We start from the raw sequence: 25359 nt of genomic DNA on the forward strand, positions 1-25359 counted from the left end.
AATAGGATAAGCTTGTTTTCTCTAGACTGTGATCATCCGAGGGAAGCTCTGCTTCTGGAGACCGGCCTGCGGGAGCAGAGGCGAGCGCTGACCTTCAGGGAAGGTGCCCGAGAGCTGTTTCTGGCCCCTGCCGCGGCCGGGAACGCTCCTGTCCCGGCTGGGGACACCGGCGCAGCTGCGCGCACTGCGAGTCCTCCCGCCCGCGCCGGCCGGGCCGCGCTGCGCTGGGACACACCGGCACTCCCCGGCAGCCTCTCGGGCCGAGCGTAAGGTGTCCGTGCTGGCGTTGCCCCTCCAGCGCTCCGGCCGGGGCGAGCCGCCGGTGCCACCGCTCCTCGGCCTTACCCGGCCCCGCTGGACTCCTTGTTCCAGGAGACCCCGCGGCCGCCGCCGCTGTCACGGGCCCGCCGGTCGCGCTGTGGGCGTTGCACAGACTCACATGATGCTTTGGGTGGGAAGGGACCCGAAAGCCCGTCCCGTTCCACCCCCGCCGTGGGCGGGGTTTCCCTGGAGCGGAGTGCCCGGAGCCCGGCCCGGCCCGGCCCGGAACACGCCGGCGACGGGGAAGTGCATCCGGGTCCTTCCCCGCGCACGCGCGGCCGCCCCGCGTCTTAACGACCATAACAAGCGGCCCGGCGGCGCCCGCCCCTGAGGCGCCGTGAGCTCCGCCCCTCTTGGGCGCTGATTGGTCGAGCTGCGTGAGAGCGGGCGTCCCATTGGCCCGCGGGAGGGGCCGTCACGGGGGCGGGGCAGCGCGGGGGCTGCCGGGCGGTGGCGCCTCCCGGTCCTGCCCCCCCGGCGGCGGCGGCTCCGGCTGCGCTCCCGGTGCGCGCGTCCCGCCGGGCACGGCCGCTCCGGCGACCTGCAGCGGGCGGGGGGCAGGAGCCGTGTCTCCCCCCGAGCGGGCCCGGCGGCGGCAGGTGAGGGGAGACCCCGCCCTCACCCGGCGGGCTCCGGGTCCTGGGGAGCGCGGCTCCCGCGGAGACCCTGCGGCGGGAGCGCCGAGCGCGACGGGGCAGAGGGGCTGTGCTCGACCCGCCCGGGTCCAGTCCCGCAGGCGCGGCGGTGTCCGTGCAGGGCAGGGAGGCCGGGGTCGCAGGCGGCGGGGCCCCGCGCCCTGCCCGGGGTGCGAGGCCGCCCCGAGGCGCGGGGGCGGCGGGAGGGGGCGGCTGCTCGCCCGCCTTTGTTCGCGGCCGCTCCGCTCGGCTGCCCGGGCTCGGCCCGCCGCCCCGGGGCGACGCTGGGCCGGGCTGCCGCCTCCAGCTCTGCCTTCCCCGAGCCCAGGCCAGTCCCTGGTTTTGTGCCTTTTTGGAGTTTTTCCTCGATCTCTGACACTGCCGAGGGCTCAGCCCCTCTCGGGAGGTGTTGGGCGTCCGGTTGTCATGTCGTTTGTGGAAACAGAAATAGCAAGGTTGCACCTGGAATGCTGACTGAAACCAGAGTCCTAAAACTACAACATCACTGATATATTTTGTGATTATCTTGCACTACCGATGTAGTAACTTACTGTTTCAGAATAAGAATTTTATTGTTCATCAAGAATAAATTGATATTCTCTTTAACAGTTATGTTCAGATGTTAGAACTGTATTTGTTTGCTTTATAGGTGAAAACTCCTAAAGATGAACAGCAATGCACCACACGTGTCTTCAAAGCTGACTTGGCTAGAAGTGGAATGTAGTTTCCTGACAGATCTTCTTACAAGGAAGTTGTAAATCCTTTCTAATGGCCAACAAGAAAGAGCCTCCTTTTTTCAATAAGGATAGTATGGGACCGTTTCACTACAAGCTTCCTTTCTATGAAACTATGGAGCTCTTCATTGAAACGCTCACAGGAACGTGCTTTGAACTGCGAGTTTCCCCCTTTGAAACTGTTATTTCTGTGAAAGCTAAAATTCAAAGACTGGAAGGTACTATTCTCTCTTATTTCAGTGTAAGCTTTATCATTTTAGAGGAAGAGAGGAAGTCTTGTTTTAAAAATTATAATTGCTAAAATCAAACCAGAAAACTTTAATGTCATGTTTAGTAGTATATATATAAGCTAGGTGCTCAGTTTTTGTTTTAGATTTAATTGGAGTTGAGTTGTTTTTCTGTTCTTTCTTTTTCCTATGAGTTCATGGCTTAGGATTCACTGGAATTGCTGTGTTTGCTCTTCTGGTGGGTTGGTTGAGTTGTCGAGGTTATTTTATACACAATTATTAATGTTAATCTTAAAAAGGTTATGGATTCTCTGACCTAAGTTGGTTGTTAACCAGCAGGGATATAATCTTGAGCCATGCAATATGTCTCTATTATAACTGAGCATACTTTAAACTTGCTGCTATGCTTGTTGCTTGTTAGGTTAGTCAGTTTATGGTTTTTTTATGATACTGCAGTCACAGGAGTAACTGCAGTGCAGGCAAATCCCAAAGGCAGCTTTAAGTTACAGATTTGAATTTTCTTTAGGTGAGTGATCTTTTACTGTTAGGTCTGGCTAGGCATTGCTTTGTCTTAAAGTGATGAAGTTGATACATCTTGCAAAGTGAAAAGCTCCTTTAAGTTATGGGGCCAATCCTGATGCTTATGCAAGAAGAAAAGGTGTAGGTTAGTCCTCTCTTACTCCTTTCCCTCTATGCTGAGAATGATCCTGCGTGAAAGAATATGATTTGAAATATTTAGATATACATATTTTAACTACTTTCAAGCATTGCATTCTCTTTTTCACTTTGGAGGGGTTAAAGATCTATAGCTGCAGAAGCTGAGAGTGTCAGAGTTGCTAACTTTAAGAAAAGGGATCCTCTCTTTCCCTAGTATACCTGTGTTTTTCATCCTTCTGTCTGTGTGAAACCCATTCTCTGAGAGATGTAATTTGATGCTTTAGACTTGAATCTAAGATAACTATTCTCCTCTTATGGAAGTCTGCTCTAAGGGATGGGGGGAAAAAGGTAGCTGTCATAAGTCTTAAAACACAGAAGCATCGCAACAATAGGGGTGAGTTTTTGTTACTGAGATCCACATGGCAGAAGCTCCACCATGCAGGTAACTGTATTTTACATCCATCTAGCTATAGTAGTGCAGCTGTATGGATATGCTTTTGTTTCCTGTGGACAGGGCCATAATTAATCACAAGTCAGAGAATGTGTTAAGATGCTCCTGGAGGCAAGAGGTGAAACAAGAAAAGGAAAGGGTTTCTCTTCTCTCTGATTGAACGTAGGTGTAGGAGAGATGCACAGAATGCTAACTAAGGGTGAATTAAAAGGTAGCAGAGGCAGTAGAGTACAGGAGACAGCAGGTTATCTGGGCAGTATCTCTGAAGGAGTGAGCTTTAAAGGATACATGAAGAGATCAGTGGGAGATGTGAAGAAGAGGAATTTGTATTTCTTGTAGTCCAAAACATGAGAGTGTGAATACATGTACTGAATTACACCTGTAACTTATTAGTGTAGGCTGGGTGTGCCTAGCTTATAAAAGTATCATCATTTTCTTACTAGAACAGCTCAGTAATGAAGTTACAATATTGCTTATTCAGAATTTTGTTCACATGCTGTAGTTCATAGGATGATAAGGTAATTATGACTTAGGTGCCTGCTGTATAGAATTAATTATTAGTAAGTAAATTTCATTAAACATGGAAGATGAGTTCACTGGTGATTATCATTGAATTGCTAAAAGTCAGCTGAAATACCTTGATACTCCATAACAGAGTTAAAATATCTGTAATGTGCTTATTAATACAATTTATGGGAGACAGAGTGAAAACAGATTGATCAGCTGTGTGTGGAGGAAACAGATACACAATAACAAATTAATTTTATGTTGCATTTGTGGTTGCTATTGCATGTAAAATAATAAACAACTTTTCAGTGATGGAGTTCCTATTATAGTGCACAAATTCGAACAATAAATCACTCAGGTGGAGCAAAAATTTTAAATTTGTTGTGATTTAGCATGGGAAGGAGAAAGTTTACATCTGTTCCTGTTTCCGCTGCTCGTTTTCACTTTTTGGTTTTGTATTGTGTCAACTCTCATGGGGTGTGAATCTCATTTAAGCTGCAGTTCTGGCTGGAGAATGTTTCCTGCACTGCTGGAAGACTACCTAGGGTCCCTAGTATGTGTATTGTCTCTGTAGACTCATTTGGGTGCTGAGGATGATAGTGCATAAGCATACAAAAAGACACGTTTTGAAAAAATGAGCTGAGACTGGAAACCTCCAAGAAAAAAAATCTAGAATTTTCTCTGAAGTTAACAAATTTGGTCAAATATTGCCAGTACCTCTAATTGTAGGAGGCTAATAATGAAATTAAAACAAGGCAAATTGATCTTTGTCAACAACTGGAATCTCAATAGCTGTAGACTGTCTGCACTGTAATAAAAAAGCATAATATGTATGGCATGCTAGGAATTTTGTATACTTCAGATACTGTTTGTCATTCTTGGTACCTATTAGCAATCTGATATGGAAGGGCTTTGTTTACACAGCTGTAGTAGACATTGATACCTTACTAAGAAGGAGCTCCATGTCTCCAGCTATCTGTTTTCAGTGGGTTATAGTCAGTGAAGAATATAGGTAAAAACTTACTAATGGGTTCTAATTCATCTGAAATTTCAGTGCAAGTCTGCTCATAAGTTGAAGATAAAGCATACTGGGTCAGATCCAGGCATTTGTCCTCAAATATGTTCCATGCTAAGTAAGCACAAGATTTGTTATAGATGTTGACTTTGAAGCCCCTAGAGTAAATCACTTCTAGTCTCAGATTCACTGACTGAGTTTACTGTGGAAGAAATAGCCCCTTTGTATCTTCTGGTGGCATAAAAGCTGGAATACACACAGCCACGCACAGTGCTGCTGGCAGTGCTACCTACTCCATTGGTTATTTGGTTTTGAAGGCAGGATCATGTGTTAATGGACATGGATAGGATGGTATCCGAGTTTCAAGGTGGCATGAAAGACTGAGCTTTAACATATGAACAGTACTTAAAAAAGCTGGATTTCACTGAAAGTGGAAGTAGTGGGGTTTTTTAAACTGAGATCTCTTTTTGCTTCCTCCGTTGCACAAGTTTTTGTAGCTGCTGGGCTGGACAAAGTTTAATGTTCTTCATTCAGAAATGCCAATTATTACACTGGATTTATAGACAGAACATTCAGGTAGCGTATTCCTAGTAGTGGTTAATAATTTCATCTGTTAAAGAACCATAGATAATAACTGTAAACATGTTTACTTGGTAGGATAGGATTGAGTCTCAAGGGAGCGGGTGGGCTTTGGGATTTGGTGATGGTATTATTGTTACTGGCTTGTGGGAATTAATTTGCATTCTTCAGTATGGAGTGTTAAGGCATTCATTTACATAGCTAGCTTTAAAATAAGAAAAAAACAACTTGGTCATGATTTGTTCAGTGAGTACTTGCAACTAAATTTTATGGTCTGTGTATGTGGAAACATCTGCCATTTTAGATGAAAATTTAGGTGTTCTCTTGTTCTTGTATTATTGCAAAGGGGAAAAACACAACCTGCTTTCAGAATACATCTTAATTTTGAATGCTTGTGTTCAGCAGGGAGTGACAGATGCGACAACAATTTTGTTGTTGTGTGTGTGTGTACTTTCAATTCATCACCTGAGTTGTTATTTTTCTTTGGTCTTTTTGCTGTCACTATTTTGCTGCCTATGTACAGCAGCTTCATCTTAAACAAAAGGAACTGGAAGAATGTCAAGCAAACTTCATGTGAATGTTGTAATTTCTTTCAATATTCTGTGAATTCACAGTATGTCATAATGATGTTTATTACTATTTGCATTAGAGAAAATAGCTGTGCTTCTGCCAGGACTGGAGAAGTGGATTACACGAGTGTAATGAGTTTGTAAAAGAGTCGGTCTTGCTTTTCTTCTGTTTACTTCTTTTCCCCTACGTCTTCTATTTGATTTGTCATTTGCCTGTTTACTGTGCTGATAGATGCTACGAGTTCATGAAGCATTTTTTAAGCTTGTACCTTTTCTGAGCTGGGAAAAGACTCCTGTGAATGCAAGACTGCCCAGATCAGATGGCTGCCCAGGGCAGAATCTGGAAGGTGTAAAGTAAGGTCACCTTTGTCAGGAAATTTTGTGGACTTGTGTTCAGTTACTGGAGATTTGCTCATTAGTCTCTTTGTCAGTCCTTTGGATGAAGAGCAAGTCAGTGCTGACTGCCATTTACACTGCCATGGTTACTGTCACGCAGGTCAGAGATGGGGAGTTTGACAGTAGGAAAGCAGTCCTGCTGCTGTAAGTTATGAACCTTTGCACCTCTTACTAGTGTAGCTAGTTTCTGAGGGAGAACAGGACTGTCAGCCCAGCCTCTCCTTAAGCAGAGGCTCCAGCAATTTCAACATTGAATGAAAGATAAGTACACTCTTTGAATTTTGACTGTGAAATGTTTGGGGTGTTTTTAAACATAGTGACCTTGTACCCACGACATAAAATAAAGTTTGTTCTGAAATCTACAGGGAATTTTTTTTCTGGATCAGACTTGACCACATCACCTGTGGTGAGCCTACTTAGCATGCCAGAAAGAAGAGTACAGGAAGGAAGCTATGTTGATTCAGAGACAGCATAGAGTACCTGCTTCTCTCTTCTTCTCCCCTCATTTCAGTAGGTCAGATTGTCAGTGCATCTGCAGCTGTTTCAATAGATAGTCTGCAAACTCTTCTGTCTTCCTGTAGCATCACCTGCCTAGCTCACTTCCATTTGAGCACTGAGATGCAGCTCATTGCTGTACTTACCTCTCAGTACTGATTCAGAGCAGGCCAGTGATACTGTCATGTGCTGCTTAGGGGGAAGGGTAGTGGATGGGTATATCAGAGTTCTCATTATTGCTGGCAGTTTTACATGCTGATCCCATGTATAAATGTCTCCTCAAGAAATCCTTACTATAATCCAGAAAAGAGACAGCTGATACATGTTTTGCTGCCTGTGAAACTATAAAGCACATACCATTTCCTCCATGTATAAATACAGAATTCTAAGAAAGCAGCTTGAAAGGGAATAAGTAATAAAGACGTGTCTGTTTCCAATTACAGCAGAGTATCATCTTTTCATCTGTTCATTTCATCAAAAATACATTGTCATTGTTGAATGAGCAAAAACATGTTTCACTCCAGTATTGCCAGCTGCAAGCCAGCCTTTTTAACAAATACTGTCTCAGTTTATCAAAGTAATTGGAAATTGCTCCTTGGAGGCTGCTGAAACCATAACAAGGGAAGACAGTAATGATTGTTTGTAATCAGAAGAGTGCAAAACAACACAGAAAACTTCACTGTAGACTCGCTGGCTCTTGCCAGCTTGTTTTTTTTTCTTACAAGGCAGACTTAAAACATAACCTATAACCAGCTATTAAATAGCTGGGAACGTAGTAGCAATTATGTTAGTCTACTATATGAACATATTCTCCTTATAAATGTCTTGTGGACTTCAGAGGATATAAGATTCTTGTTAAATGCCCTCCAAGTGGAGTAAAGTTGTATTAATCATTCAAAAAAGGGAAGGTCTAGGTATGAGCTGTAGTGAGAAAAGGAAATTCCAATTTCTAAAGCTTAAAGAATAACAATTCCTCCAAAGTACACTCCTCCTTCTGCCCAGGGACATCTCCTTAGCGTGTTTATTCTTCTTGAACTCCTACTTGCCTGTTTATTCTTCTTGAACTTTCACCAGAATCTGGTCTCCTTTTCTTCCTTGCTGATGATGGGTGTTCATAGCTTTGTGCCTTTACCTAGGAAGGGGCTGCTTAACTGACCTCTTGCCACAGCTTGCTGAGCATCCTTGCCAGCCTTCAGAAGCTGAGATGTTTCTGGAAACTCGCTGAAGGGCTCTCGTCTTTGTGTTTACCTCTTGCCGGATGTATTTTGGGCAGTTCTACTGTGTGGCATTGCCACTTGCATTTCCCTTTAGGTATCTGAACATGCAATGAATAAAAATATAAGGTTATTTTAATGTAACCTTCAGGAAAATACATTTATAGCTTTTGTTTCTTAGTCTGAGGAGTAGTGTTTAGACCTTTTTGAAAAAGTAGGTCTTGACCTCTATAGATTTTCATTTTAATTAAAATTTGTCAGGAATGCACAGTGAAATCTTAATTACTTGGGTTTCACTAGACAAATTGAACAACTTTTTTGATGCTGGAGGAATGATTTTTTTTTTCCCAAAGACAAAAAAAGACAACTATTCATCTTCCATTAGCCTTAATTGTATTTTTTTGATGGTCTGAGATGTCTCACCCTTTCATAATTATCCTCATTTGTATTCTATCTAAAATTTGGAAAGTGGTAGCATCCTAGTAAAAATGTGTGAAGATCTCAGGTTGTACCAGCTTATGCTTGTTATCTTTAATGTGTATTATATTTGTATCTAAGTGAGTTGACTATGCACGCAAAAAGCAACAGAAGTTATTTGTGTAGAATATGGATTTTTAGTAAGGAACAAGTATTCAGTATGTGTACTTTCTTTTAACAAAAAATGGCCAAATCGTCCCAGAGCTTGAGTTGAAAATGAATGTTCCTGAATATTAATAAAATGTTCTGATGACCTAAAGAGCACCCAGAACAAAAGCGTTTGTATGAAGAAGTTTAATTAACCTCTGTGGTACTAAATTATATGTGTGAATTATCAGGTTCCAAACCAAGCCAGGATAAAAACACATTTGCAGTTGTCACCACTGTAATAGAGCTGCCACCAGTTACCTTAATATGACTGTCTGTACTGTGGATAATACAAAATATCAGTCTGTGATTAAATTATTCAGCAGTTCTGTAGGTGCAGGTTTTTTATCCTGTTTTTCCTGTCAGTAGACATAAAGTTCTGAGGTACAGAAAACAGGACAAAACCTCCCTCATCTGATGACTGGAAAAAGAGGAAATATTCAATAAACCTGAAGCAGTTGAACACTTCTGCAGACCCCTTGTTGATGCAAAACATTGAACTTTGTGTGTGAGCTAAAGCCTTCTGAAAATGTTAACTCTGTTTTTAATAACTGTTTGGAGGTTGGATATTGTGACTGAAGGCTGCTCAAGTGCCTGTCCCTGTCCTGCTTCCTCTCTCCTGTCTCCTGTGATGCAGTTTCAATCCACCAGCCCCACACTCTTTAAAGAATTAAAACTCCCCAGAAGCCCTTCTACCAAGCTCCAATTTTTAGTCATTTGTTTGTTTTGTTTAGGTATTCCTGTCTCTCAGCAGCACTTAATTTGGAATAATACGGAACTGAAGGATGACTATTGTTTGAATGATTATAAGTAAGTATAGAATAAAATTATATTTCTAATTAATGTTTCCAAATGACTGTTAGCATAAACAACAGAAAATGCTGTAAAAATTTATTTATTGTTATTTGCAGCATTTCAGAAGGCTGCACTCTGAAGTTAGTTCTGGCTATGCGAGGTGGACCTGTTAACACCAGAAGAGGTAGGTGTTAACTAAATTAAAAATAGTGGTCTTTCATTGTCTTATAACTGTAAACAGCTTCTCTTAGCTAAGCATTTTAGACAATCAGACTTAATTTCAAATTAACTAGAAAAATACTCAACAAAAACAGAGGGATTTTTTTCCCCCATCTTTTCTTTCTTAGCATACCAGGTACACTTTGTTTACTCTTAGTTTATTTGTATGTATAGAAACATCAAGTCATAAAATCAGCAATTCTTCGCTTGAAGAAAAAATGATACTGTAATGTCATTATACAAATAATTTTTAAAATATGGTTGGTAAGAATCAAGCATCGTTTCAGTCAGATGGTAAACTTGGTTATGTAGATCATCTGTATAGAAATGAAAATGGAGAAATACCCTTGATAACTTTCACTTGGAAAAAACTCAGCATATCTTGTAGGTTGGGAATTTCTGTTGGAAACGGAGGTGAGCTCTCAAAGTTGATCAAAACAACAATAATAATGTTTTGGTTCTGTTTTGGTTTTTTGTCTTTGTAGTTCCTGTGAAAGACCCTATCAGGGAAATGGCTGAATACATGGATCCTGCTAGAGACAAGACCTGGGAGAAAGGACCATCCAACAAACAAGTCACCTTCTTAGTATATCGAGAAGGAGATAGGTTGAATTTCTTCCGTGTGGTTGACCGGGGCGATGGCACTTTAACACCATTATCTGAGTCTTTGAGGTAAAGTTGGTTTTAATCTTTATATTATTCTTCAGAAGTGGGTTGCTGTATAATTTTCAGCTTTATTTGTTGAATTTATCAAAAGAATATCTGGAATATGCAAGAATTATTCCCTAAGGTCTATTAAATTGCTGTAACAGGGTGGCCTAGCAGCACAGTAGTGCTTTGTGGTCAGTGGTCATGCTGATGGTTCTCTTAATCACTGTGTGCATTAATATAGTGAGATAAAGCTGACCTCATACTTAAGGCAAATCTCAACATTCCAACCCTTTCTGAAAACTGCCATTTCACAGGAGAGTCATTTTGACCATATAAGATATTAAAACCTTCAGTTAAGCATTTTCTCTTCTATCTTAAGGCATTTGTTTAGTTTTGTAAACATTTCTCTGTTCAGGGCATAATTTTTTTTCCCTATGGGTATGACTTGACCAAATGATTAGTCAGGAAGACAGTAGATTGGCAGTGCAAAATCCTGTGGGTTTTGTTTGTTGGAGTTTCTTTGTTTATTTTGGGGGGGTTTTTTGTTTGGTTGGGGGGGGAGGGATGGCTTTGTTGTGGGGTTTTTTTGGGTGGGGGTATTGCTCTATTTTTTTTGTTTTGTTTTTTTTAAATGTACTAAAGTAATTACTGATAGAGCTAGCCTTTGGATGTAATTAGGACTCAGGTTAGCTATTGCTGACCTGTTTCAATCACTGTCAGAATCAAAGTGCTGTTATCATCAGAAGAGCAAGTATGGCACTTAACCTACTACATAGTAGTGAACAGTTTAGTAGTCTTTTTCTAAAGCTATCAAAATTGGTAATATCTATTAAAAATTATTACATTCTGGTTTTATCCTGCAGCTTTTGGGTAGGGTTTTTTTATCCCCTCAAGGGCTTAATAGTTGTATAACTGTGAGGAAAGTAGTCCCTATTCTGGAACTAGCTGCGTTTTCTCCAAGGCTAAGGCTTGTGCTGTTTAAAGTGACTATTCTTGTTTCTGTTTGCAAAGTGAAAGCAAGAGCTTAGTGCTGGGTTTATATTCAGCGTGTTTGTATTCAGTGATACTAATCGTATAACTTCTATAAAAGATCTGTACTTAAAAAGTACTGACTGAATGAAATATCAAGGTTGACTTCCCACATTGTTATATGGAGTAGAAAGACCTAGTGTTTGATATACAATTACTAGAGAGAAGGAAAAGACACAAATATTTTTGATCTGTGATCTTTAGGCCCCTGCACTCTTTCACTAAATAGCCACATATGGTATTGTGTGTGGGTTTGAAGTAGGTTAAACCAAGCATGATTGGTAAGAACTGACAACTTTGCTGCTGCTTTGGGCTAGATACACTTCTGCAAAGAGCAGTCCAGTGTAATTCTTGTTCTCACTGATACCTTGCCTATTACCACATCGTTCCTGTTTAACCTTTTGACTCCAAGGAACATCCAAACCAATCCAAAAAGCTGGGACTGTGGATGCTGTACTGTGAGTTATTGCAAGGAGTTGTCATAAGGAGCTCGAACTTTCATTTTTGAGTAGAATGGGCTCCCTGGTATCCACCTACATGTTCAAATCTTTGTGTGTATGTGTGTTGAAATGGAAAAATAGCAAAGGGAGGAGAGAATGGGAACAAATCAGACCTTTTCATGTGATCTTTATAGAGGAAGACTGTGAATCACTCTGAATACTAGTGTTTTCTACACTGACAGTTAAATGTGTTTCTGTGTGTGGGTTTACTGATGACTGAGCATTTTGAGGCACTTGTTTATCAGCTTTTCTCACTCTGTGTGTGTGTGTGTGGAGCAGGATTCAGTGACTGAAATTTAGAAATGAGACATTGGTTTCAGTGTTGTTTTATAGGTCTCCAGATAATTTTATTTTATCTGTGGTTGAGTTAATGGTTAAAACTTGACAAAATGTAAATGCATACAATGGTCATTGTCTCTGGATTAAAAGAAGAGTGTTGAAGTTCTAGTGGAGGATGGGCAGACACTGGTGCCAAAAGGGTTTCAGCAAGCTAATAATTTTTGAGACATGCATTTTAAAAGCAAGAGTTCAGGAATGTTGACACCTATGGACAAAGTAAATTTAAAATTTACTCATTGGAAAGTAGGCTGAAAGTGTCATGAAGATCAAAATTCCCTGTCCAACTTTTATAATTTTACAGTACATTAAAGCAAACAATCTTTGTGTTACTTCCTTTTTTTTTTTTAAGTATTTTTGGCCCCTACTTAGTCAGAAAATTAAAAAGAAAAGGATAACTATTATTTTTGCATTTAAAAAAAGGCAATAAACAAACAAACCAAAAAAACCAAACAAACATGAGACATGCCACTTTATTTCCTATCCTTACCTTGAAGGAAGGGAAGTTCAACAAATTATTTTGAGTTGACCCAAATCTTTGAGAATTAAAATTTTGAAATTATTTTTTTTAGTGTTGGGTTTTTACCAGGAGAGGTATGTAATATGTATGCTGACTGTCCCCATATGGAACCATTCAGGTCTTGGTAAGAATTGACTGTCTATTTTGCTGACTCTTGCTTTGAATTTGCTGCCATCTTGCTCTTCATAATGTCTCCCAGCTGTGCTGCCTTTGGAATTTTGCTACATCTTAGGGAAATGGATTTGGAGAGTCAGTGCAAAAAATACTGGCTCTTGACTAAGGGCAGCAGAATATTTCCAAGAATCAGGTAAGATGCCAGCTCTAATTAGTGATTTATTTTTTTTTGTACCGACTTTCTCGTGACCTTTAGTTCTTCCTTCATCTTTTTTGAGACTAGAAATTTGAGTTAAATCTACTAAGACACTTGTATGAACACAGGGGAATTGCCTGATTGTCATGATTTCTGGATGCTGACAGCCTAATGGAAGAACTAAAACACTTTAAAATGTACTACATACAATGTTTAAAATTTATCAATTTGTAATGAATTGGACACTCCTAATGGTTCTTTCATTTCACTGTCAAATGTTGAAATGTTAGTGATAATGCTTTATTGCTTCATAGGAAAAAGAAGTTAGATGGCTGATTTTAAAGCATTGAGGTTTTGCAGTCTTTTAGAATGCAGAATGGAAGAAGGAAATGTCGTGCTATAAACTTCCGGTGGCTACTGAGTTAAAATATTTTGTCTTGGGATTAGCAGTTCTAATCTATTTATTTTTTTCCAAATGTGAGACTCTTTGGAAACCTAAACTGATCTTTTTCTTTTTTTTTTTTTTCTTTTTTTTATATTTTGAAAAGGAGAAATAGAATATCACATCCACACGGGTGACCCCTCCATTTCCATTTATGGTGAGAACACCCCTCAGGATGGATAGAAATTTGGACTTTTCCTTCCATGCCAGTGTCTGGTTAATTGGAAAACTGATCAGCTTGTTGTCTGAGTCACACACTTAACAGCTTTGGCATATCTTCAGGAGACATTTGTGGAACTGGATATCCCCTCTGTGGGGAAAATATATAGTGAGTGTGAACCAACTGTATATGATATAACAACTTCCCAGAAGCGTGGCGATGTTCAGATTTCGGCAACATCACTTTGCTCTTACAAGGGATGCTTATGTGGATAAATGGATTTGAAATGTCTTTGCATACAGTTTTACATAATGCTTTGTCAACAGATCAACTACGGATATGACTTCCTAGTTGTGAGAATACTCTACATTGAAAACATAATTAAATTACTTGATTAGGTGGTGAATACAAACTTTCTTTTATTTTCAGCAGTGGTTCAGTTTATAATTTATATGCTGATGATGAAGATGAGACAGAGGCATCACCTTCTGGGCAACAGATTATTGAGAATTCAATTACTATGAATAAAATGAAACTGCTCAAGGCAAAGATGGAGAACATGAATCTGAGTAAAAAGGTGAAATTATGATTTCAGTTTTTCTGTTGTAAAATAGCTAGGGCTTTCCTTGTGCTGGCTTTTCTAAAAAGCAGATCAGATACTTTGCTGTCTTGGGAAGGATTTCTCATCAGTTATGTAAATACTCTTGTATAAACATTCTGCAAAGAGGTGTTGGTTTTCCTTGGATCTATCTGTCCTAATTGAAAGAATTCACTACTGGTCCTGGATTTATTTGCATGGGTAGGCTTTTTGGGTGGGTGGGTTTTTGAGGTTTTGTTTGTTTCGGGTTTTTTTCTTCCAGTACTTCAAGTAAGCATTGTTTTGCAGTACTGCTCTGGTAAAAGTCAATGTTTCTCCGAAATGAAACTTCACTAGAAATACTGTAACTTAAAAAGCCCATAAAGTGAAATTCAAGAGTGAGATTACCTTGAAGACAAAACATCACACTGGTGTTCATGAGTGACTAGGTTACCTAGATTATACTTTCTTTCATTTTTTTGTTGCGTTTGGGGCCTGAAGTTCTTCTGGATAACTTTGATGGCATTCTGGCTTCCCTTTCCTATTTCTCTGACATAAGACCTATTTACTGAAAAGCATTTTCTGATTATAATCTTTTATTTTAATATTCAGATGTTGGGGTGAAGTCTTGATGGCTAGTAACATATGACAGAGTAGAAGGAATGATTTGGTCCTTTCTGGCCTTACGCTGTCTGAATTCCTCAGAATATGTTCTCAGTCACATCTTTGAATGCAATTGGAATTCAAATACTAATTGTTGTTCTATCTGTGGGTTTTTTTGTTGTTGTTGTTGGTTTGTTTTTTAATAGCCTAAGAAAACTGTCAAGGTGAAACCTCGTCCTCCAGTAACTCCTCGACCATCTAGTGGCTCAGTGGCTGCCGCTCGTCACCGCTTCTTACGAGTGCTCCCCCATATCGGACAGTCGTGCCTACCTCCTCCTGGGAATTTGCATCAGTCGGAGTCTTCCCAAAACGCACTTTCAGCATTGGCTACTTTGGCCACTGCTGGCAGAACAATGCCATCCACAGCTAATCACTTCCTTAAGGAAGATGACACTTGGCAGAGCAACTCTTGGTCTCAGCCAGTTGGTAGCATCAGGTTACCACCGAAAATATCTCGCGTCGAACTAGAAAATGCAAAACTACCTATAAATAGTGTTCTGACTCCTGTTTCATCCCTGCCTGTGAATTCAGAAAAAGCATCTGAAAATGTCACCTCAGCAAGTGAGGAGGATGCTCTTTTATTTCCAAATCTAACAAATGGAGAACTCTATGGAACAGAAGAAGAACACCTACCTGAATCCGACGCTTTTGCTTTTTTAACAGAAGGAAGCACCGCTGAACAGTGTAGTGAGATATATGATATGGGAAAAGTGAACCCAGAGCTTGAGCTGCCTGATGGAGACAAAGAGTCTAAGGTTGTAGAGCAGCATAGAAAACCTATTGGCAAAGTGCTGAGCACTGCAACAATGGAGACTGGTCTTCTCCGTACTCGTGAATTAAGTCCTCAGAAAAATCTGCTTTTGTCACCCCTTCGGTATTCGGCGCAAGCTGCATGTCACAGTTCTCTGAAACCACAAGCACAACCCAGATGCTTCGAGGCTGGTAACTTGAGATCTGCAGCCTCCCCAAATGTGCTTCAGTCGTTGGAAGTACGTAGCATAGCAGACTCCTCTTTTCCTAGGACTGCTAGATTTTGTAGTGTGAAAGTAGAGTCACTTGGAAAAAGACCTGATGTAATTTCTAAAGCAGAGGATAGGGACATTACAGATGTGGCTAGCAAGGCATCCAAAGAATCTGTGAGTTCTGTAAGTAACTTAGGATTTCTGGCTTCGCTGGCCCGAAGCACAAACAGGGAAAGTTTACAGAGTTCCTGTGGTACAGGCAGGTTTCGGACTTCTGGTATTGTACTACCTACAAACCTGCAACATTTTCAGGAAGAAAGCTTTAGGAAAACTGCTCCTCCAAATGAACCTGCTGAATATATTCTAGTGAGTATTAATGCATCCAGAGAAATCGAAGTTTTCCTGTCTTTTCTGATACTGGTATTACAAAACTACTCTGTGTGTATGTATGTGTCTTGTCAGGAAAGGCAGATGGGGGGAGCGGGAGATGTGTTTAAATCCCTGATTTGTCTTTAACTGTTTTCTGAATTTCTGTTGGTATCTTAACTGCCTTATCTAAACAGGTCCTAGAAGTAATTTTTCATAGATTAAAGTGTTTGTTCAGTTCACAACTGAAATTGTTAGTTATTGTAATGGTAGAATAATGAATGTCTGTGTTAGAAGTGTCATCTGACTTCTGCTGCTCACCGACTGTCATTGATTCCAAAGTGTGCCCTGTGACTGGCACCATATGTGCCAAGCTTCAGCTCTAATGTGCTTTGTTGCTTTGAAGTATGGGGAGGTTTATTATATAGTCGTTTAGGGTAAAGCTTTATATTGCAGAATTTTAACTTAATCTACAGAAGTTGTTTTGGACTCTTTGTAGGTACATTGATTGATGAAACATTGATATCAAATAACTTAGACAGTGTGGTATCGGCTTTTCATTTAATTTCCATCTGCTAGTAATTTCCTTGTGGAAATTTTTTTTTTTTTAGTCTGCACACGGGCTTGGAATGAATGGAAGTATGGCAGCTGTAGGGAAAAGAGTAGGTAAGTAACTTACACAATAATTAAAGATGACTCTTTAATCTTTCCTGGTATATCACATATAGAGAGGACAAAAATAATTTATCTTTGTAAGGCATGTGGCTTTTAGAGTCCTTGTTGTTTTGCACGTCTATAGCATGACTAAACTTTTAATATTTTTAAGCAATTCTTTAAAATACAGATGGCATCCAGATCTTAAGTTGACATAACTGCTTTTTTTTGGCATAAACTTTTTTAATACATCATGAATCCTGCATGTCGTCTGTAGATATAAACATGACTTTTCTGCACTGAAGTTTCCAAATGATCAGTTCTGTGAATAATTCTGAGTCTACTAAAATTGGAGCCAAATTTATCAGTAGCATTGTCTTTAGTACTACAGCCTGAGCAAAAGAAAAGCGGGGAGGAAGCAATAAGGGCATGGATGCTGAAGAACATTGATTTAGTGCAGATTTTTCACTATTTTTTGTACTGATCATCATTCTTTCCCTCCTAATCTTGGTTAATGCTTGACATCTACTGAAAATGAATGTGTTATGCCTAGATATTAATTTCTTATGTGATTAATTCTCCTGGGAGGAAAGGAGTTGTCTAGATTAAAACTTTTAGTTTTAAAACTGCTTTTCCAACTCTTCAGACAGTGAGCTAAAGATTTTCAGCACATTTAATTTTTCTTCTTCACATCTTTGACTTGCAGCTTACAGGTTTTCTTTTCTTTCTGTATGACCTTAGGAAGAAGCAGGCATGTATTCCAGGATTTTAAGATCTAGATATAGAGAATGAGCTAGAAAATAGATGTTCAAATAGCAGCTGCAATAGGAAAAATTACGTAGTTGTTGTGTGGGAGAAAAAGCTGCTAAAGTAGCGGATTCTGCCTTTGTTTCACAACTGGGGTGCAGCTTTCACTTGTCAGACAATTAATAAACAGGTCTGTCCTTAACTACTCCTTGGTAACAGAGGTGATACCCTAAGAGCCATGTCTGCATGATGGGAAAGCCTACTAACATCAGCATCATTTTGGATAGAACTATGAAGAAGACACTCCTCTGGTGTATCTTATGTCAGACAAAAGTGTATTTTACAAAAGATACTAGACATGAGAAAGACCAAGTTGGTGTCATCATATCATGCAGGCTTTTGAGAGAGACATGTCTGTTGTGTAACTGGCTGAGAGACAGAATCAGTTTTCAGTGTAGTTGCTGTAGGGACCGTAAATGTGAGGCCAGGTGTGTTGTTTTTTACGGTCCACAGGGCCATCTGTCTTCAAACTCTGTCTCTTCCACAAACTGGGCTAACTGAAATAGTGTACTTTTAGATGATGAAGTTGTTAGCGTGGGCAAACACTACCTGGAAGTTTTGATGCTAGGAAGCAGTGGAGTGGGAGAGGATGGTAGTGATGACTGCAATGTGTAGCAACTGCCTGGTGCTGCTGTTGAATGTAGCCTGCTGTATCTCAGCTAAGAAGTGACTTATGTTGGGATTAAAAGTGTCCTGGACAAAAAAATACTTTTGAACTCATGAGATCACTTTTTGGGAACATCCTGACAATAAAATGGTACAAACACTCAAAGAATGTTTGAGAGGGATGCATTGCTCACTTCCACTGTCCCAGCATGTGGGAAATACATATAAGCAAGTTGTGGACAAAGAGCTTACTCTTACAGAGGGAAGGAAGATGCCTGTTCTTTACATGCTCTCCAGTTAATAAAGCAATGGCCAAGAATTACAGGGCAAAAAGTAAAAGTAAAGTAAATTTTAAAGTATAGAAATTTTACAAATAACCTGCAAAGTGCCTAATGTAACCATATAGCTAAATAGAGGCCTGTAGTCTAATACTATAGTTTGTTGCAATTACGGAGTACCAGCAAGATTTTAAAATGTTGCAGTACTTCTTTGGCAGACTACTACACTGAATATACTAGATGCTACTGGAATGCCCAACTGATTCTTTGTAAAGCCATTGTGTGCAATGGTTTTCCCAATCACACTACACATGTTCATTTTGCATTTGGGAAGACCATTATGAGACGTGTTTCTTAATTTCTTTTGTAACTTCCTGCTTATGTGAGCTTTTAACAGGTGTTAAAAATAACAGTTCTAGGTCCCACATTGTGATACCTCTTCCAAAGGTGTTCGTAGGCTTGAGGTGTGTTTTCTCTTTTGACCTTCAGGTTGTTTTTTTTTTTTCCCTCTCTGTTTAGGCTTTGGGGTTCCCACCTAAAGTATTCTAGGAAATGTAAAATGAATTTGGGTTTCAAAAGATAACATTTAACTAGTCTGTGAATAAGTTAAAATAAAATGTCTTTGATGTCTTTCTACTTCTGAAAGCAGGTGAAGCAACCCATCTTCCACCTGTGAATGGCTTAATTCAAGCAAAAAAGAAAATTACAAAGCACTGCTTTCTTTGTGGCAAGAAAACTGGATTGGCAACCAGCTATGAGTGCAGGTAGGCTGAGCATATAACCAGCTGTTACTCAAAATTGATAGCTGAGTTAACCAAAAAGTTTTCTTTGCTGCATGGTATTCCTTAAGCATGGAAGATTGAAAGGCAACCTTCAAAAAGGTTGGATTTCTCAGTTCAGCAAAACTGCAGGAATTAAAACTTAGGAATGTTGTACCTGTTCTGCTTTTGAGGTGTATGTTCTTCCAGGAAGATCAAGAAATGAAAGGTATCAGAATGGAAGATGTCAGGAAATAAAAACACGATAACAAAAAAAGAACAATGACATTTTATACTGGTGTGAGTAGAACTTGCTAAAGGTGCATGTTCTGCGAAGTTTCTTGACAATAATGATATGATTAACAACTTGAGGAAAAACTGGTTTTGTTAGAAATGGTTTTTCAGAAAATCTCAGATGTGATTCTATTGCAACACATTTTCACAGATTGTGAATTTATACAAATTTGTATTCAAGAAATTTTTTATTTTATGTGTGTTCTGTTTCTTGCAAGACTTCAGTCACCTTTGAGCATGTAGAGCATTTCAAAAGCAGAACATCAGAGTGCTGGTCCTCCAAATCATGACTTGCAAACAACAGTATGAGACCTAGTGCTTGGTGGTGATCATGAGGAACTTAAAAAAAAAAAAACAACAAAAAACCAAACCCAAAACAAAAAACCCAAACAAAACCTGAACAAAAAACAAACAAATGAAAACCACTGAAAACCCAAACAAACAAAACCCCAAACCAAAAACAAACAAATGAAAACACAAAACCCCCAAACAAGCAAATAAAACCCAAGGAAGCAAACCACCAAAAAAACACCTGCTTTTTCTGTTCATCTTGGTTATCCAAGAATTTTCTCCCACAAGATACTTTTTTCTCAGTATTGTTTCCCATGAGCTAATCAAGGCTGGAGGCTAATCAACTGTGAGGGTTGCATTTAGAGCTAATCTTGGTCCGTGCCAGTCAACAACCAAATGAACAAGACTTCAGCCACTGGAGAATTGTATAGGAGAGTTTAGGGTGAGGAATTGCTTCCCTGCTGACTCTTCAGTTTTTGATTTTGTAACAGTTTTGGACACTGCACACTCCCTGCTGAATGAATAGCTGCAAGCTCTTCTAAAAGTAACTAAGCAGCTTGCTTAAGATAAAAAATAAAGGGGAGAAATTGCACATCTCCAAAAATAGTATTTGGTTTGCTTTCAGAAGGAGCAACCATATGACCTTTTACTAAAAAAGGAACATGAACCAAATAGAGAGTGCATTCATATGAGAGAAGTGGTGATTATGGGACCAAGAACCAAAGAAAAGCAAATTTACTACCAGACACACAAAAGCACTGGAACAATAGCTGAAGAGTTTATTATGAGCCCAGATAAACAGATAAATAAATACCGGGTTACAGTCTAATAGTGAGACAGTTGGATGGGTAATGCTTCATCAATTTCAAGAGAATTATGATTTTGAATGATGTCATTCTTTTACTGTCAGAAAGCATTTTTATTGAATAATTAGGCTATCAGGACACTAATATCAGTCTCCACTGAAAGCACTTGTCCAGATCAGATACGATATCTTTTCTCCTGTTAGGGCTCTTAGCTGCTGAACTGTAAGTTTGAAGGCAAAAAACATAATCTTAACTCATCGAAATTGCAGCTGATATTGGATAGATGCACCGTTTTCCAGTCATATAGGAACTTATGTTCCCTATAGTTAGTCTGTCTGATGTCTTTACAGCTGCATAAATCTGTATTTATTAACCTTAAATGGCTAATCTGAGTTTATGCCAGGCAGAAGTTGTGCCGAACTAAACAACTCTTTTGATGGTGTGAATGATGTGGTGGCTTTGAATTGAAATGCATTACATGGATTTCACCTATGCCATTATTTTAGTTCCATGGTTTTGTCCTCTGAATTACACCTACTGATGTTGTGTGAGGTCTTTAAAAAAGAAAGAAAGTAAAACAAAGCTCATAATTCTTAATTTATAAGTGTGTTTGATCCTTGCTAGCTGGTTTCAGGAGTACTGATCTTGCTTAGCTTACCAGTTGAAGAGACTGTTGGGTCAAAACTGCAACATTCAGTTAGAAAAATCTTCTTTTGTTTTGTTTACCCCACCAGTTAGTGTTATCAGACAAGAATGTTAAGAATCCAAACAGCTATGTCAAATAACACATGATTAAGCAAAAGCTCTCCCAGCACGTCAGAGCATTAAAAGCTTCTAAAAGCTTCTTGTAACTTCTAATATTTCTTCAGATGTGGAAACAACTTCTGTGCAACGCACCGCTATGCAGAGACCCACACCTGCACCTACGACTATAAGAGTGCAGGGCGAAGGTATTTGCAGGAAACCAATCCCATCGTTAGTGCACCAAAGCTTCCCAAAATCTGACATGGTTGTGCTGCATGTGGCCATTCTGCTGTTGAAGAGTTGTATTGAATTGAGAGAAGCACTTGCTTTAAACTGCATAATTTTGCCATGCTCCGTATTTGAAGATTTGCCAAGTAACAAAAGCACATGAGGATGCATCCTGTCGAAGAATAATGTGAACACTACTGCAGTTAAGACTTTTCTTCTTGAGTGAATGAAAGGTTAAAAACTAGTTTCTAAAAATTTACACTATGATTAACTGTTACTGCACGTGTTGTGTTTTATATTTGGAAAAGCTATTTCACTAGACAAGTCTTTAAAGATGCACTTTACTAACTTTACTGTATAACCAGAGTTGAGGGGGTGTTGTAATGAGCGTGTCATGTAATGTCTTCTGTACTCTTGCGTTTTTGTCCATTAAGTTATTTCACTAGAAAGATCCTCCTCCTTCCCCTTTCTTCAAACAGCCTGTTTTGAGCTTTTTAAGGGGATAGTGTGTTCAGCCCCTCTGTTTCATTCTGATTGGAATTCATACATTGTGTGTCCATTCTGAAAATTACATATCATCTTAATCACATTTTCTTAAAATAATACTGTTTATATGACAAGTTTGTTTTTAAATAGAAGGTTCCCTGTTTGTTGCCATTAAATATAAGAAACAACTTATTTTAACTTTTTTTGTAATCCTAGATTTTTTTAAGACTTCACAACTTGGTTTGTTAAGATGTTGAATGCTGTTACTGGAAGAAATTCTAATAAATATTAAATTTTATTTTGGTTTATGTGTTCTAAATGCACAAAATAACTTGTCTCATACAGCATGTTCCTAAATTGAAAGTTGGGCTCTGTTGGGAGCATATATATATTTAATTTTTTTTCCACAAGCACTGGCTCATATCTGTTCATGCTGAAGAAGAATTCCCACCAACTTCATTAGGTGTGACCAACACTGTGTGCTTTTAAATAAACCTCCTGAAGTCTTACTTTCCTGAAGTACTAGCAAAGGCAGAATGGATGTTCAATAAATGGTATATGTTCACCTTTTTCCCCTCCAGCTGATACTGGGTAAGGGCAGTTCAGTAAATGCATTAAACACCTCTAATGATCATGCAGCTACTGCAGAAAGTGATGTTGGAAGAATATACCTACTAGAAAAGTTTCCTAATTCATTCCATTAATGCTTCTGAAATATTTTTATATAAGTTGCATTAAGTGTTCCAGTATAAAGAGATTAATAAAAACCTACACCAAACCACTAAAACAAAAGAAATCCCCCCACATTGTATCGAATGTCCTGGTCCCTGTCTTATCAAAAGTCCTCAGATACTTAGTTGGTTGTGGTATTAAAATGATCTATGCTGCACTCAAACAATAGCAGCTTATGAGAATGAAAATCAAAAGTTGGGCCAAAAAAGACACTCGCTGAAAGAGGGAGAAGTAACTTGAAGAATCTCACCCTTGGAAGAAATCCATTTCATGTAGTCTACTTGAAACTTCTTAAACCTGAAGTTTTCCTGGAGTGACGAGCTTGGAAAAAATGTTTGCAATCATCCTTCTGGGCAGTGATAAGATAAAAATGTAGTTCTGTGTGTGTGACCTTCAGGCTTATTGTTACTGGAGAAGGTTGCATATGGTATGAAGAACATGTTGTTACTGAGCTGTGCTAGGTACCATGAACATGCCTGTAGTTTTTATTTCCTCTCCAGCATGGGACAGTACTTGATGCTGAAGGAAAAGAATAAGGAGCATGACAAATGTGCTAGTGATTTCCCAACAATTACTTGCATGCAGCTCAGAAACTTTCTGAAGACAGAGGCATTGCTGTTTTTGAAGGTACAGTAGAGATCTGGTAAGAAGGAGAATTAAAAAATATCATCTGTCATCACTTAGTCTGATTTTCCATAAGTATAATTGTCAGGAAACTGTTTTGCAGTGCATTAGAATGGCCACACTCAAATTTTAGTAACACTATGTAACGTGTGGCAGGAAGTCCGAGTCACATCTCACTTGACTCTCCCTTTCTGCATATATATAATGAAGTGCTTTTTCAGAAAATGCAATGCAGTAATAATTTAATTTCCCTGTGTGTAGCTTCTCATAATTTTTATTATAGCTCATTCTAATTATACTTAATACAGATGTTTCTTCTGCAGAACTCTCTACTGGTTTTATTCTCATACCAATACCATGTTACAGGCATCCATTTTCAACCAGTACTACAGTCCTAAGAGCACTTTAATTGTATCCTTCCATCTGATAAGAGTTTCACTAGGAAGGTTGTGTGGTTGAAGAAAAAGTTATCCTTGAAAGCCTTTCCAATTTTTCAAAAATCATGTCCCAAATTTTCTGTATATTTCTCTCTCTAAAGACTTTTTTCTCCAGAAGATTAAACCATGTCATCCAGCCACATGTGGATTTACTCCTTGAGCCAAGTTCTTTCCTGCAACTAATTCTTTGAATAAAAAACCCAATTGTAACCATTATCTCTTGGGACCACTAGATGCATCTTATTACAAAGAGTCAAAGACTGTTGTTTCAAAACCATCAAACCTGTGAAAGGGAACGCACTATTTAATTAAACTTGAGTCCAACGTGTGTCTTGCCTTACTAATATGTGAGTCCCTATAGCTTAGGTTCTGCTTATTCCAGCCATTCCTTCTCCCTGCCACACACACACACAAAACCAGTGGCTGGGAGGGTTTGCATTTTTAACTCTTTTGTTTGTCAGTCTTGATCTCCATCTTTTTTATCAGTGAGTCCATGAATAAGCCACTGTGTTCAGGTTTCTTGTCAATGCAATTAAGTAATTTTTTGCTTTATGTTCTTTTATAGTGATTATGTGCATATTTCTTAGAAAGTATTTTAGCCCAGATCATTGTTTTGTCTTTCCCATTAACTGTTCTTTAGACAATAGCAAAAACTGTGCATAACCAGCAATTTAATAGCATTAATTTAATAGCAGACAGCTATTCTCCAGCTGACTGTAAGTCTTCAGTGCAGTATTGGTACTCTGGCTAATTTGAAGCAGTTTCTGCTGGTGGTGTTCAGTGTAAGAGAGATTTTGTTTGTTCTGCAGTATCTTACTTGAATGAGGCTTGCCTGGTAATCAGATCTTTTTCAGAAATTATGATAAGCATCAGTCTGCAAAAGAACTGCATTTAGAAGTGTAATCCCCTCGTTTGTGCATAACACCTCTACACAGGGACTTCGTAGCAGAAAACTTGTGTTGGTGTTTCTCTAACTTTCTCTTGTGTTGCCTTTGTGGGTGAAGCTGCGGAGAAGCGACACCAGGGGGCAGCGGAGGCATTTAAGAATGGCAAAAAGTTTTAGTTTGGTCCAGGAATGAAATTTACAAAGAAATCCTAAAAGAAAAGTGTGATTATTTGTTCATGACTCTTATTCAGCCAACTCGGAACAGATCTGAGGAGGTCAGAAATAGAGTATGTTCCTTCTGTTTTCCTAATTCCAAAGGTTTTTTTAAAAATATGAATGGAAGAGTACCTCAAAAAGTATGTTTCCATGCTGGGTTTTATGAGGTAATTTGTTGGGTAGTCTTAACATATTGTGGAGTAAACAGCTCTCCTCTCTTCTTTCCCACTAGCCCTCCAAATATGAATTTCAGAGGTGTCTGCTTGCCAAGCTATGCTGGGTGGTAGATTTGTGTGGTAGAAATACTACCTTGTCCCCTTAATTTCTTACTTTAGAATGACAAATGTTGCTGTCTCTTTCTTATGGATACAAGGTGAGGATATGAAAGGGTAAATTCAATGGGATGTGAGGAGTGTATGCCAGTAACTGCTAAAGCGACTGCTCCTTACTACTTGTCTTTTCTGGTCTTCCAATTCAAGCAGCTTTACAGGCCATCAGCGACATAAATTTATTTCTAAACCACACTTTAAGGATGTTTCAATCCTTTTTAATCCATTC

The 25359-nt window shown here is 39.4% G+C and overlaps 1 protein-coding gene across 5 annotated transcripts; it reads left to right on the plus strand.

Annotated features, from left to right (window-relative positions):
* The first annotated feature begins 792 nt into the window (after positions 1–792).
* On the plus strand, positions 793–22204 carry ZFAND4 (zinc finger AN1-type containing 4). 5 transcript variants are annotated; one of them, XM_051800112.1, is made up of 10 exons: positions 793–920; positions 1606–1908; positions 9159–9234; positions 9336–9403; positions 9924–10110; positions 13816–13963; positions 14773–15954; positions 16566–16620; positions 18946–19063; positions 21318–22204. In XM_051800112.1, the coding sequence occupies exons 2-10, from the start codon at positions 1725–1727 to the stop codon at positions 21451–21453; spliced, it is 2154 nt and encodes a 717-aa protein (XP_051656072.1). In that variant the 5' UTR covers positions 793–920; positions 1606–1724; the 3' UTR covers positions 21454–22204. The 5 variants fall into 5 exon arrangements, with proteins under 5 accessions (XP_051656072.1, XP_051656073.1, XP_051656075.1 ...); XM_051800113.1 differs by having other exon boundaries at positions 18949–19063; XM_051800115.1 differs by having other exon boundaries at positions 14773–15615.
* Positions 22205–25359: the final 3155 nt, after the last annotated feature.

This window comes from Manacus candei, unplaced genomic scaffold (genome assembly GCF_025592945.1).
Source record: "Manacus candei isolate 608988 ecotype Guabito, Panama unplaced genomic scaffold, ASM2559294v1 h1tg000050l, whole genome shotgun sequence".
NCBI lineage: Eukaryota > Metazoa > Chordata > Aves > Passeriformes > Pipridae > Manacus > Manacus candei.

Coding starts and splice junctions, on each gene's coding strand:
- ZFAND4 (XM_051800112.1), top strand. CDS start 1,725: ATGGCCAACAAGAAAGAGCCTCCTTTTTTCAATAAGGATAGTATGGGA. Junction 13,964..14,772: donor ACATGAATCTGAGTAAAAAG/GTGAAATTATGA, acceptor GTTTTTTAATAG/CCTAAGAAAACTGTCAAGGT. Junction 16,621..18,945: donor AGCTGTAGGGAAAAGAGTAG/GTAAGTAACTTA, acceptor TACTTCTGAAAG/CAGGTGAAGCAACCCATCTT.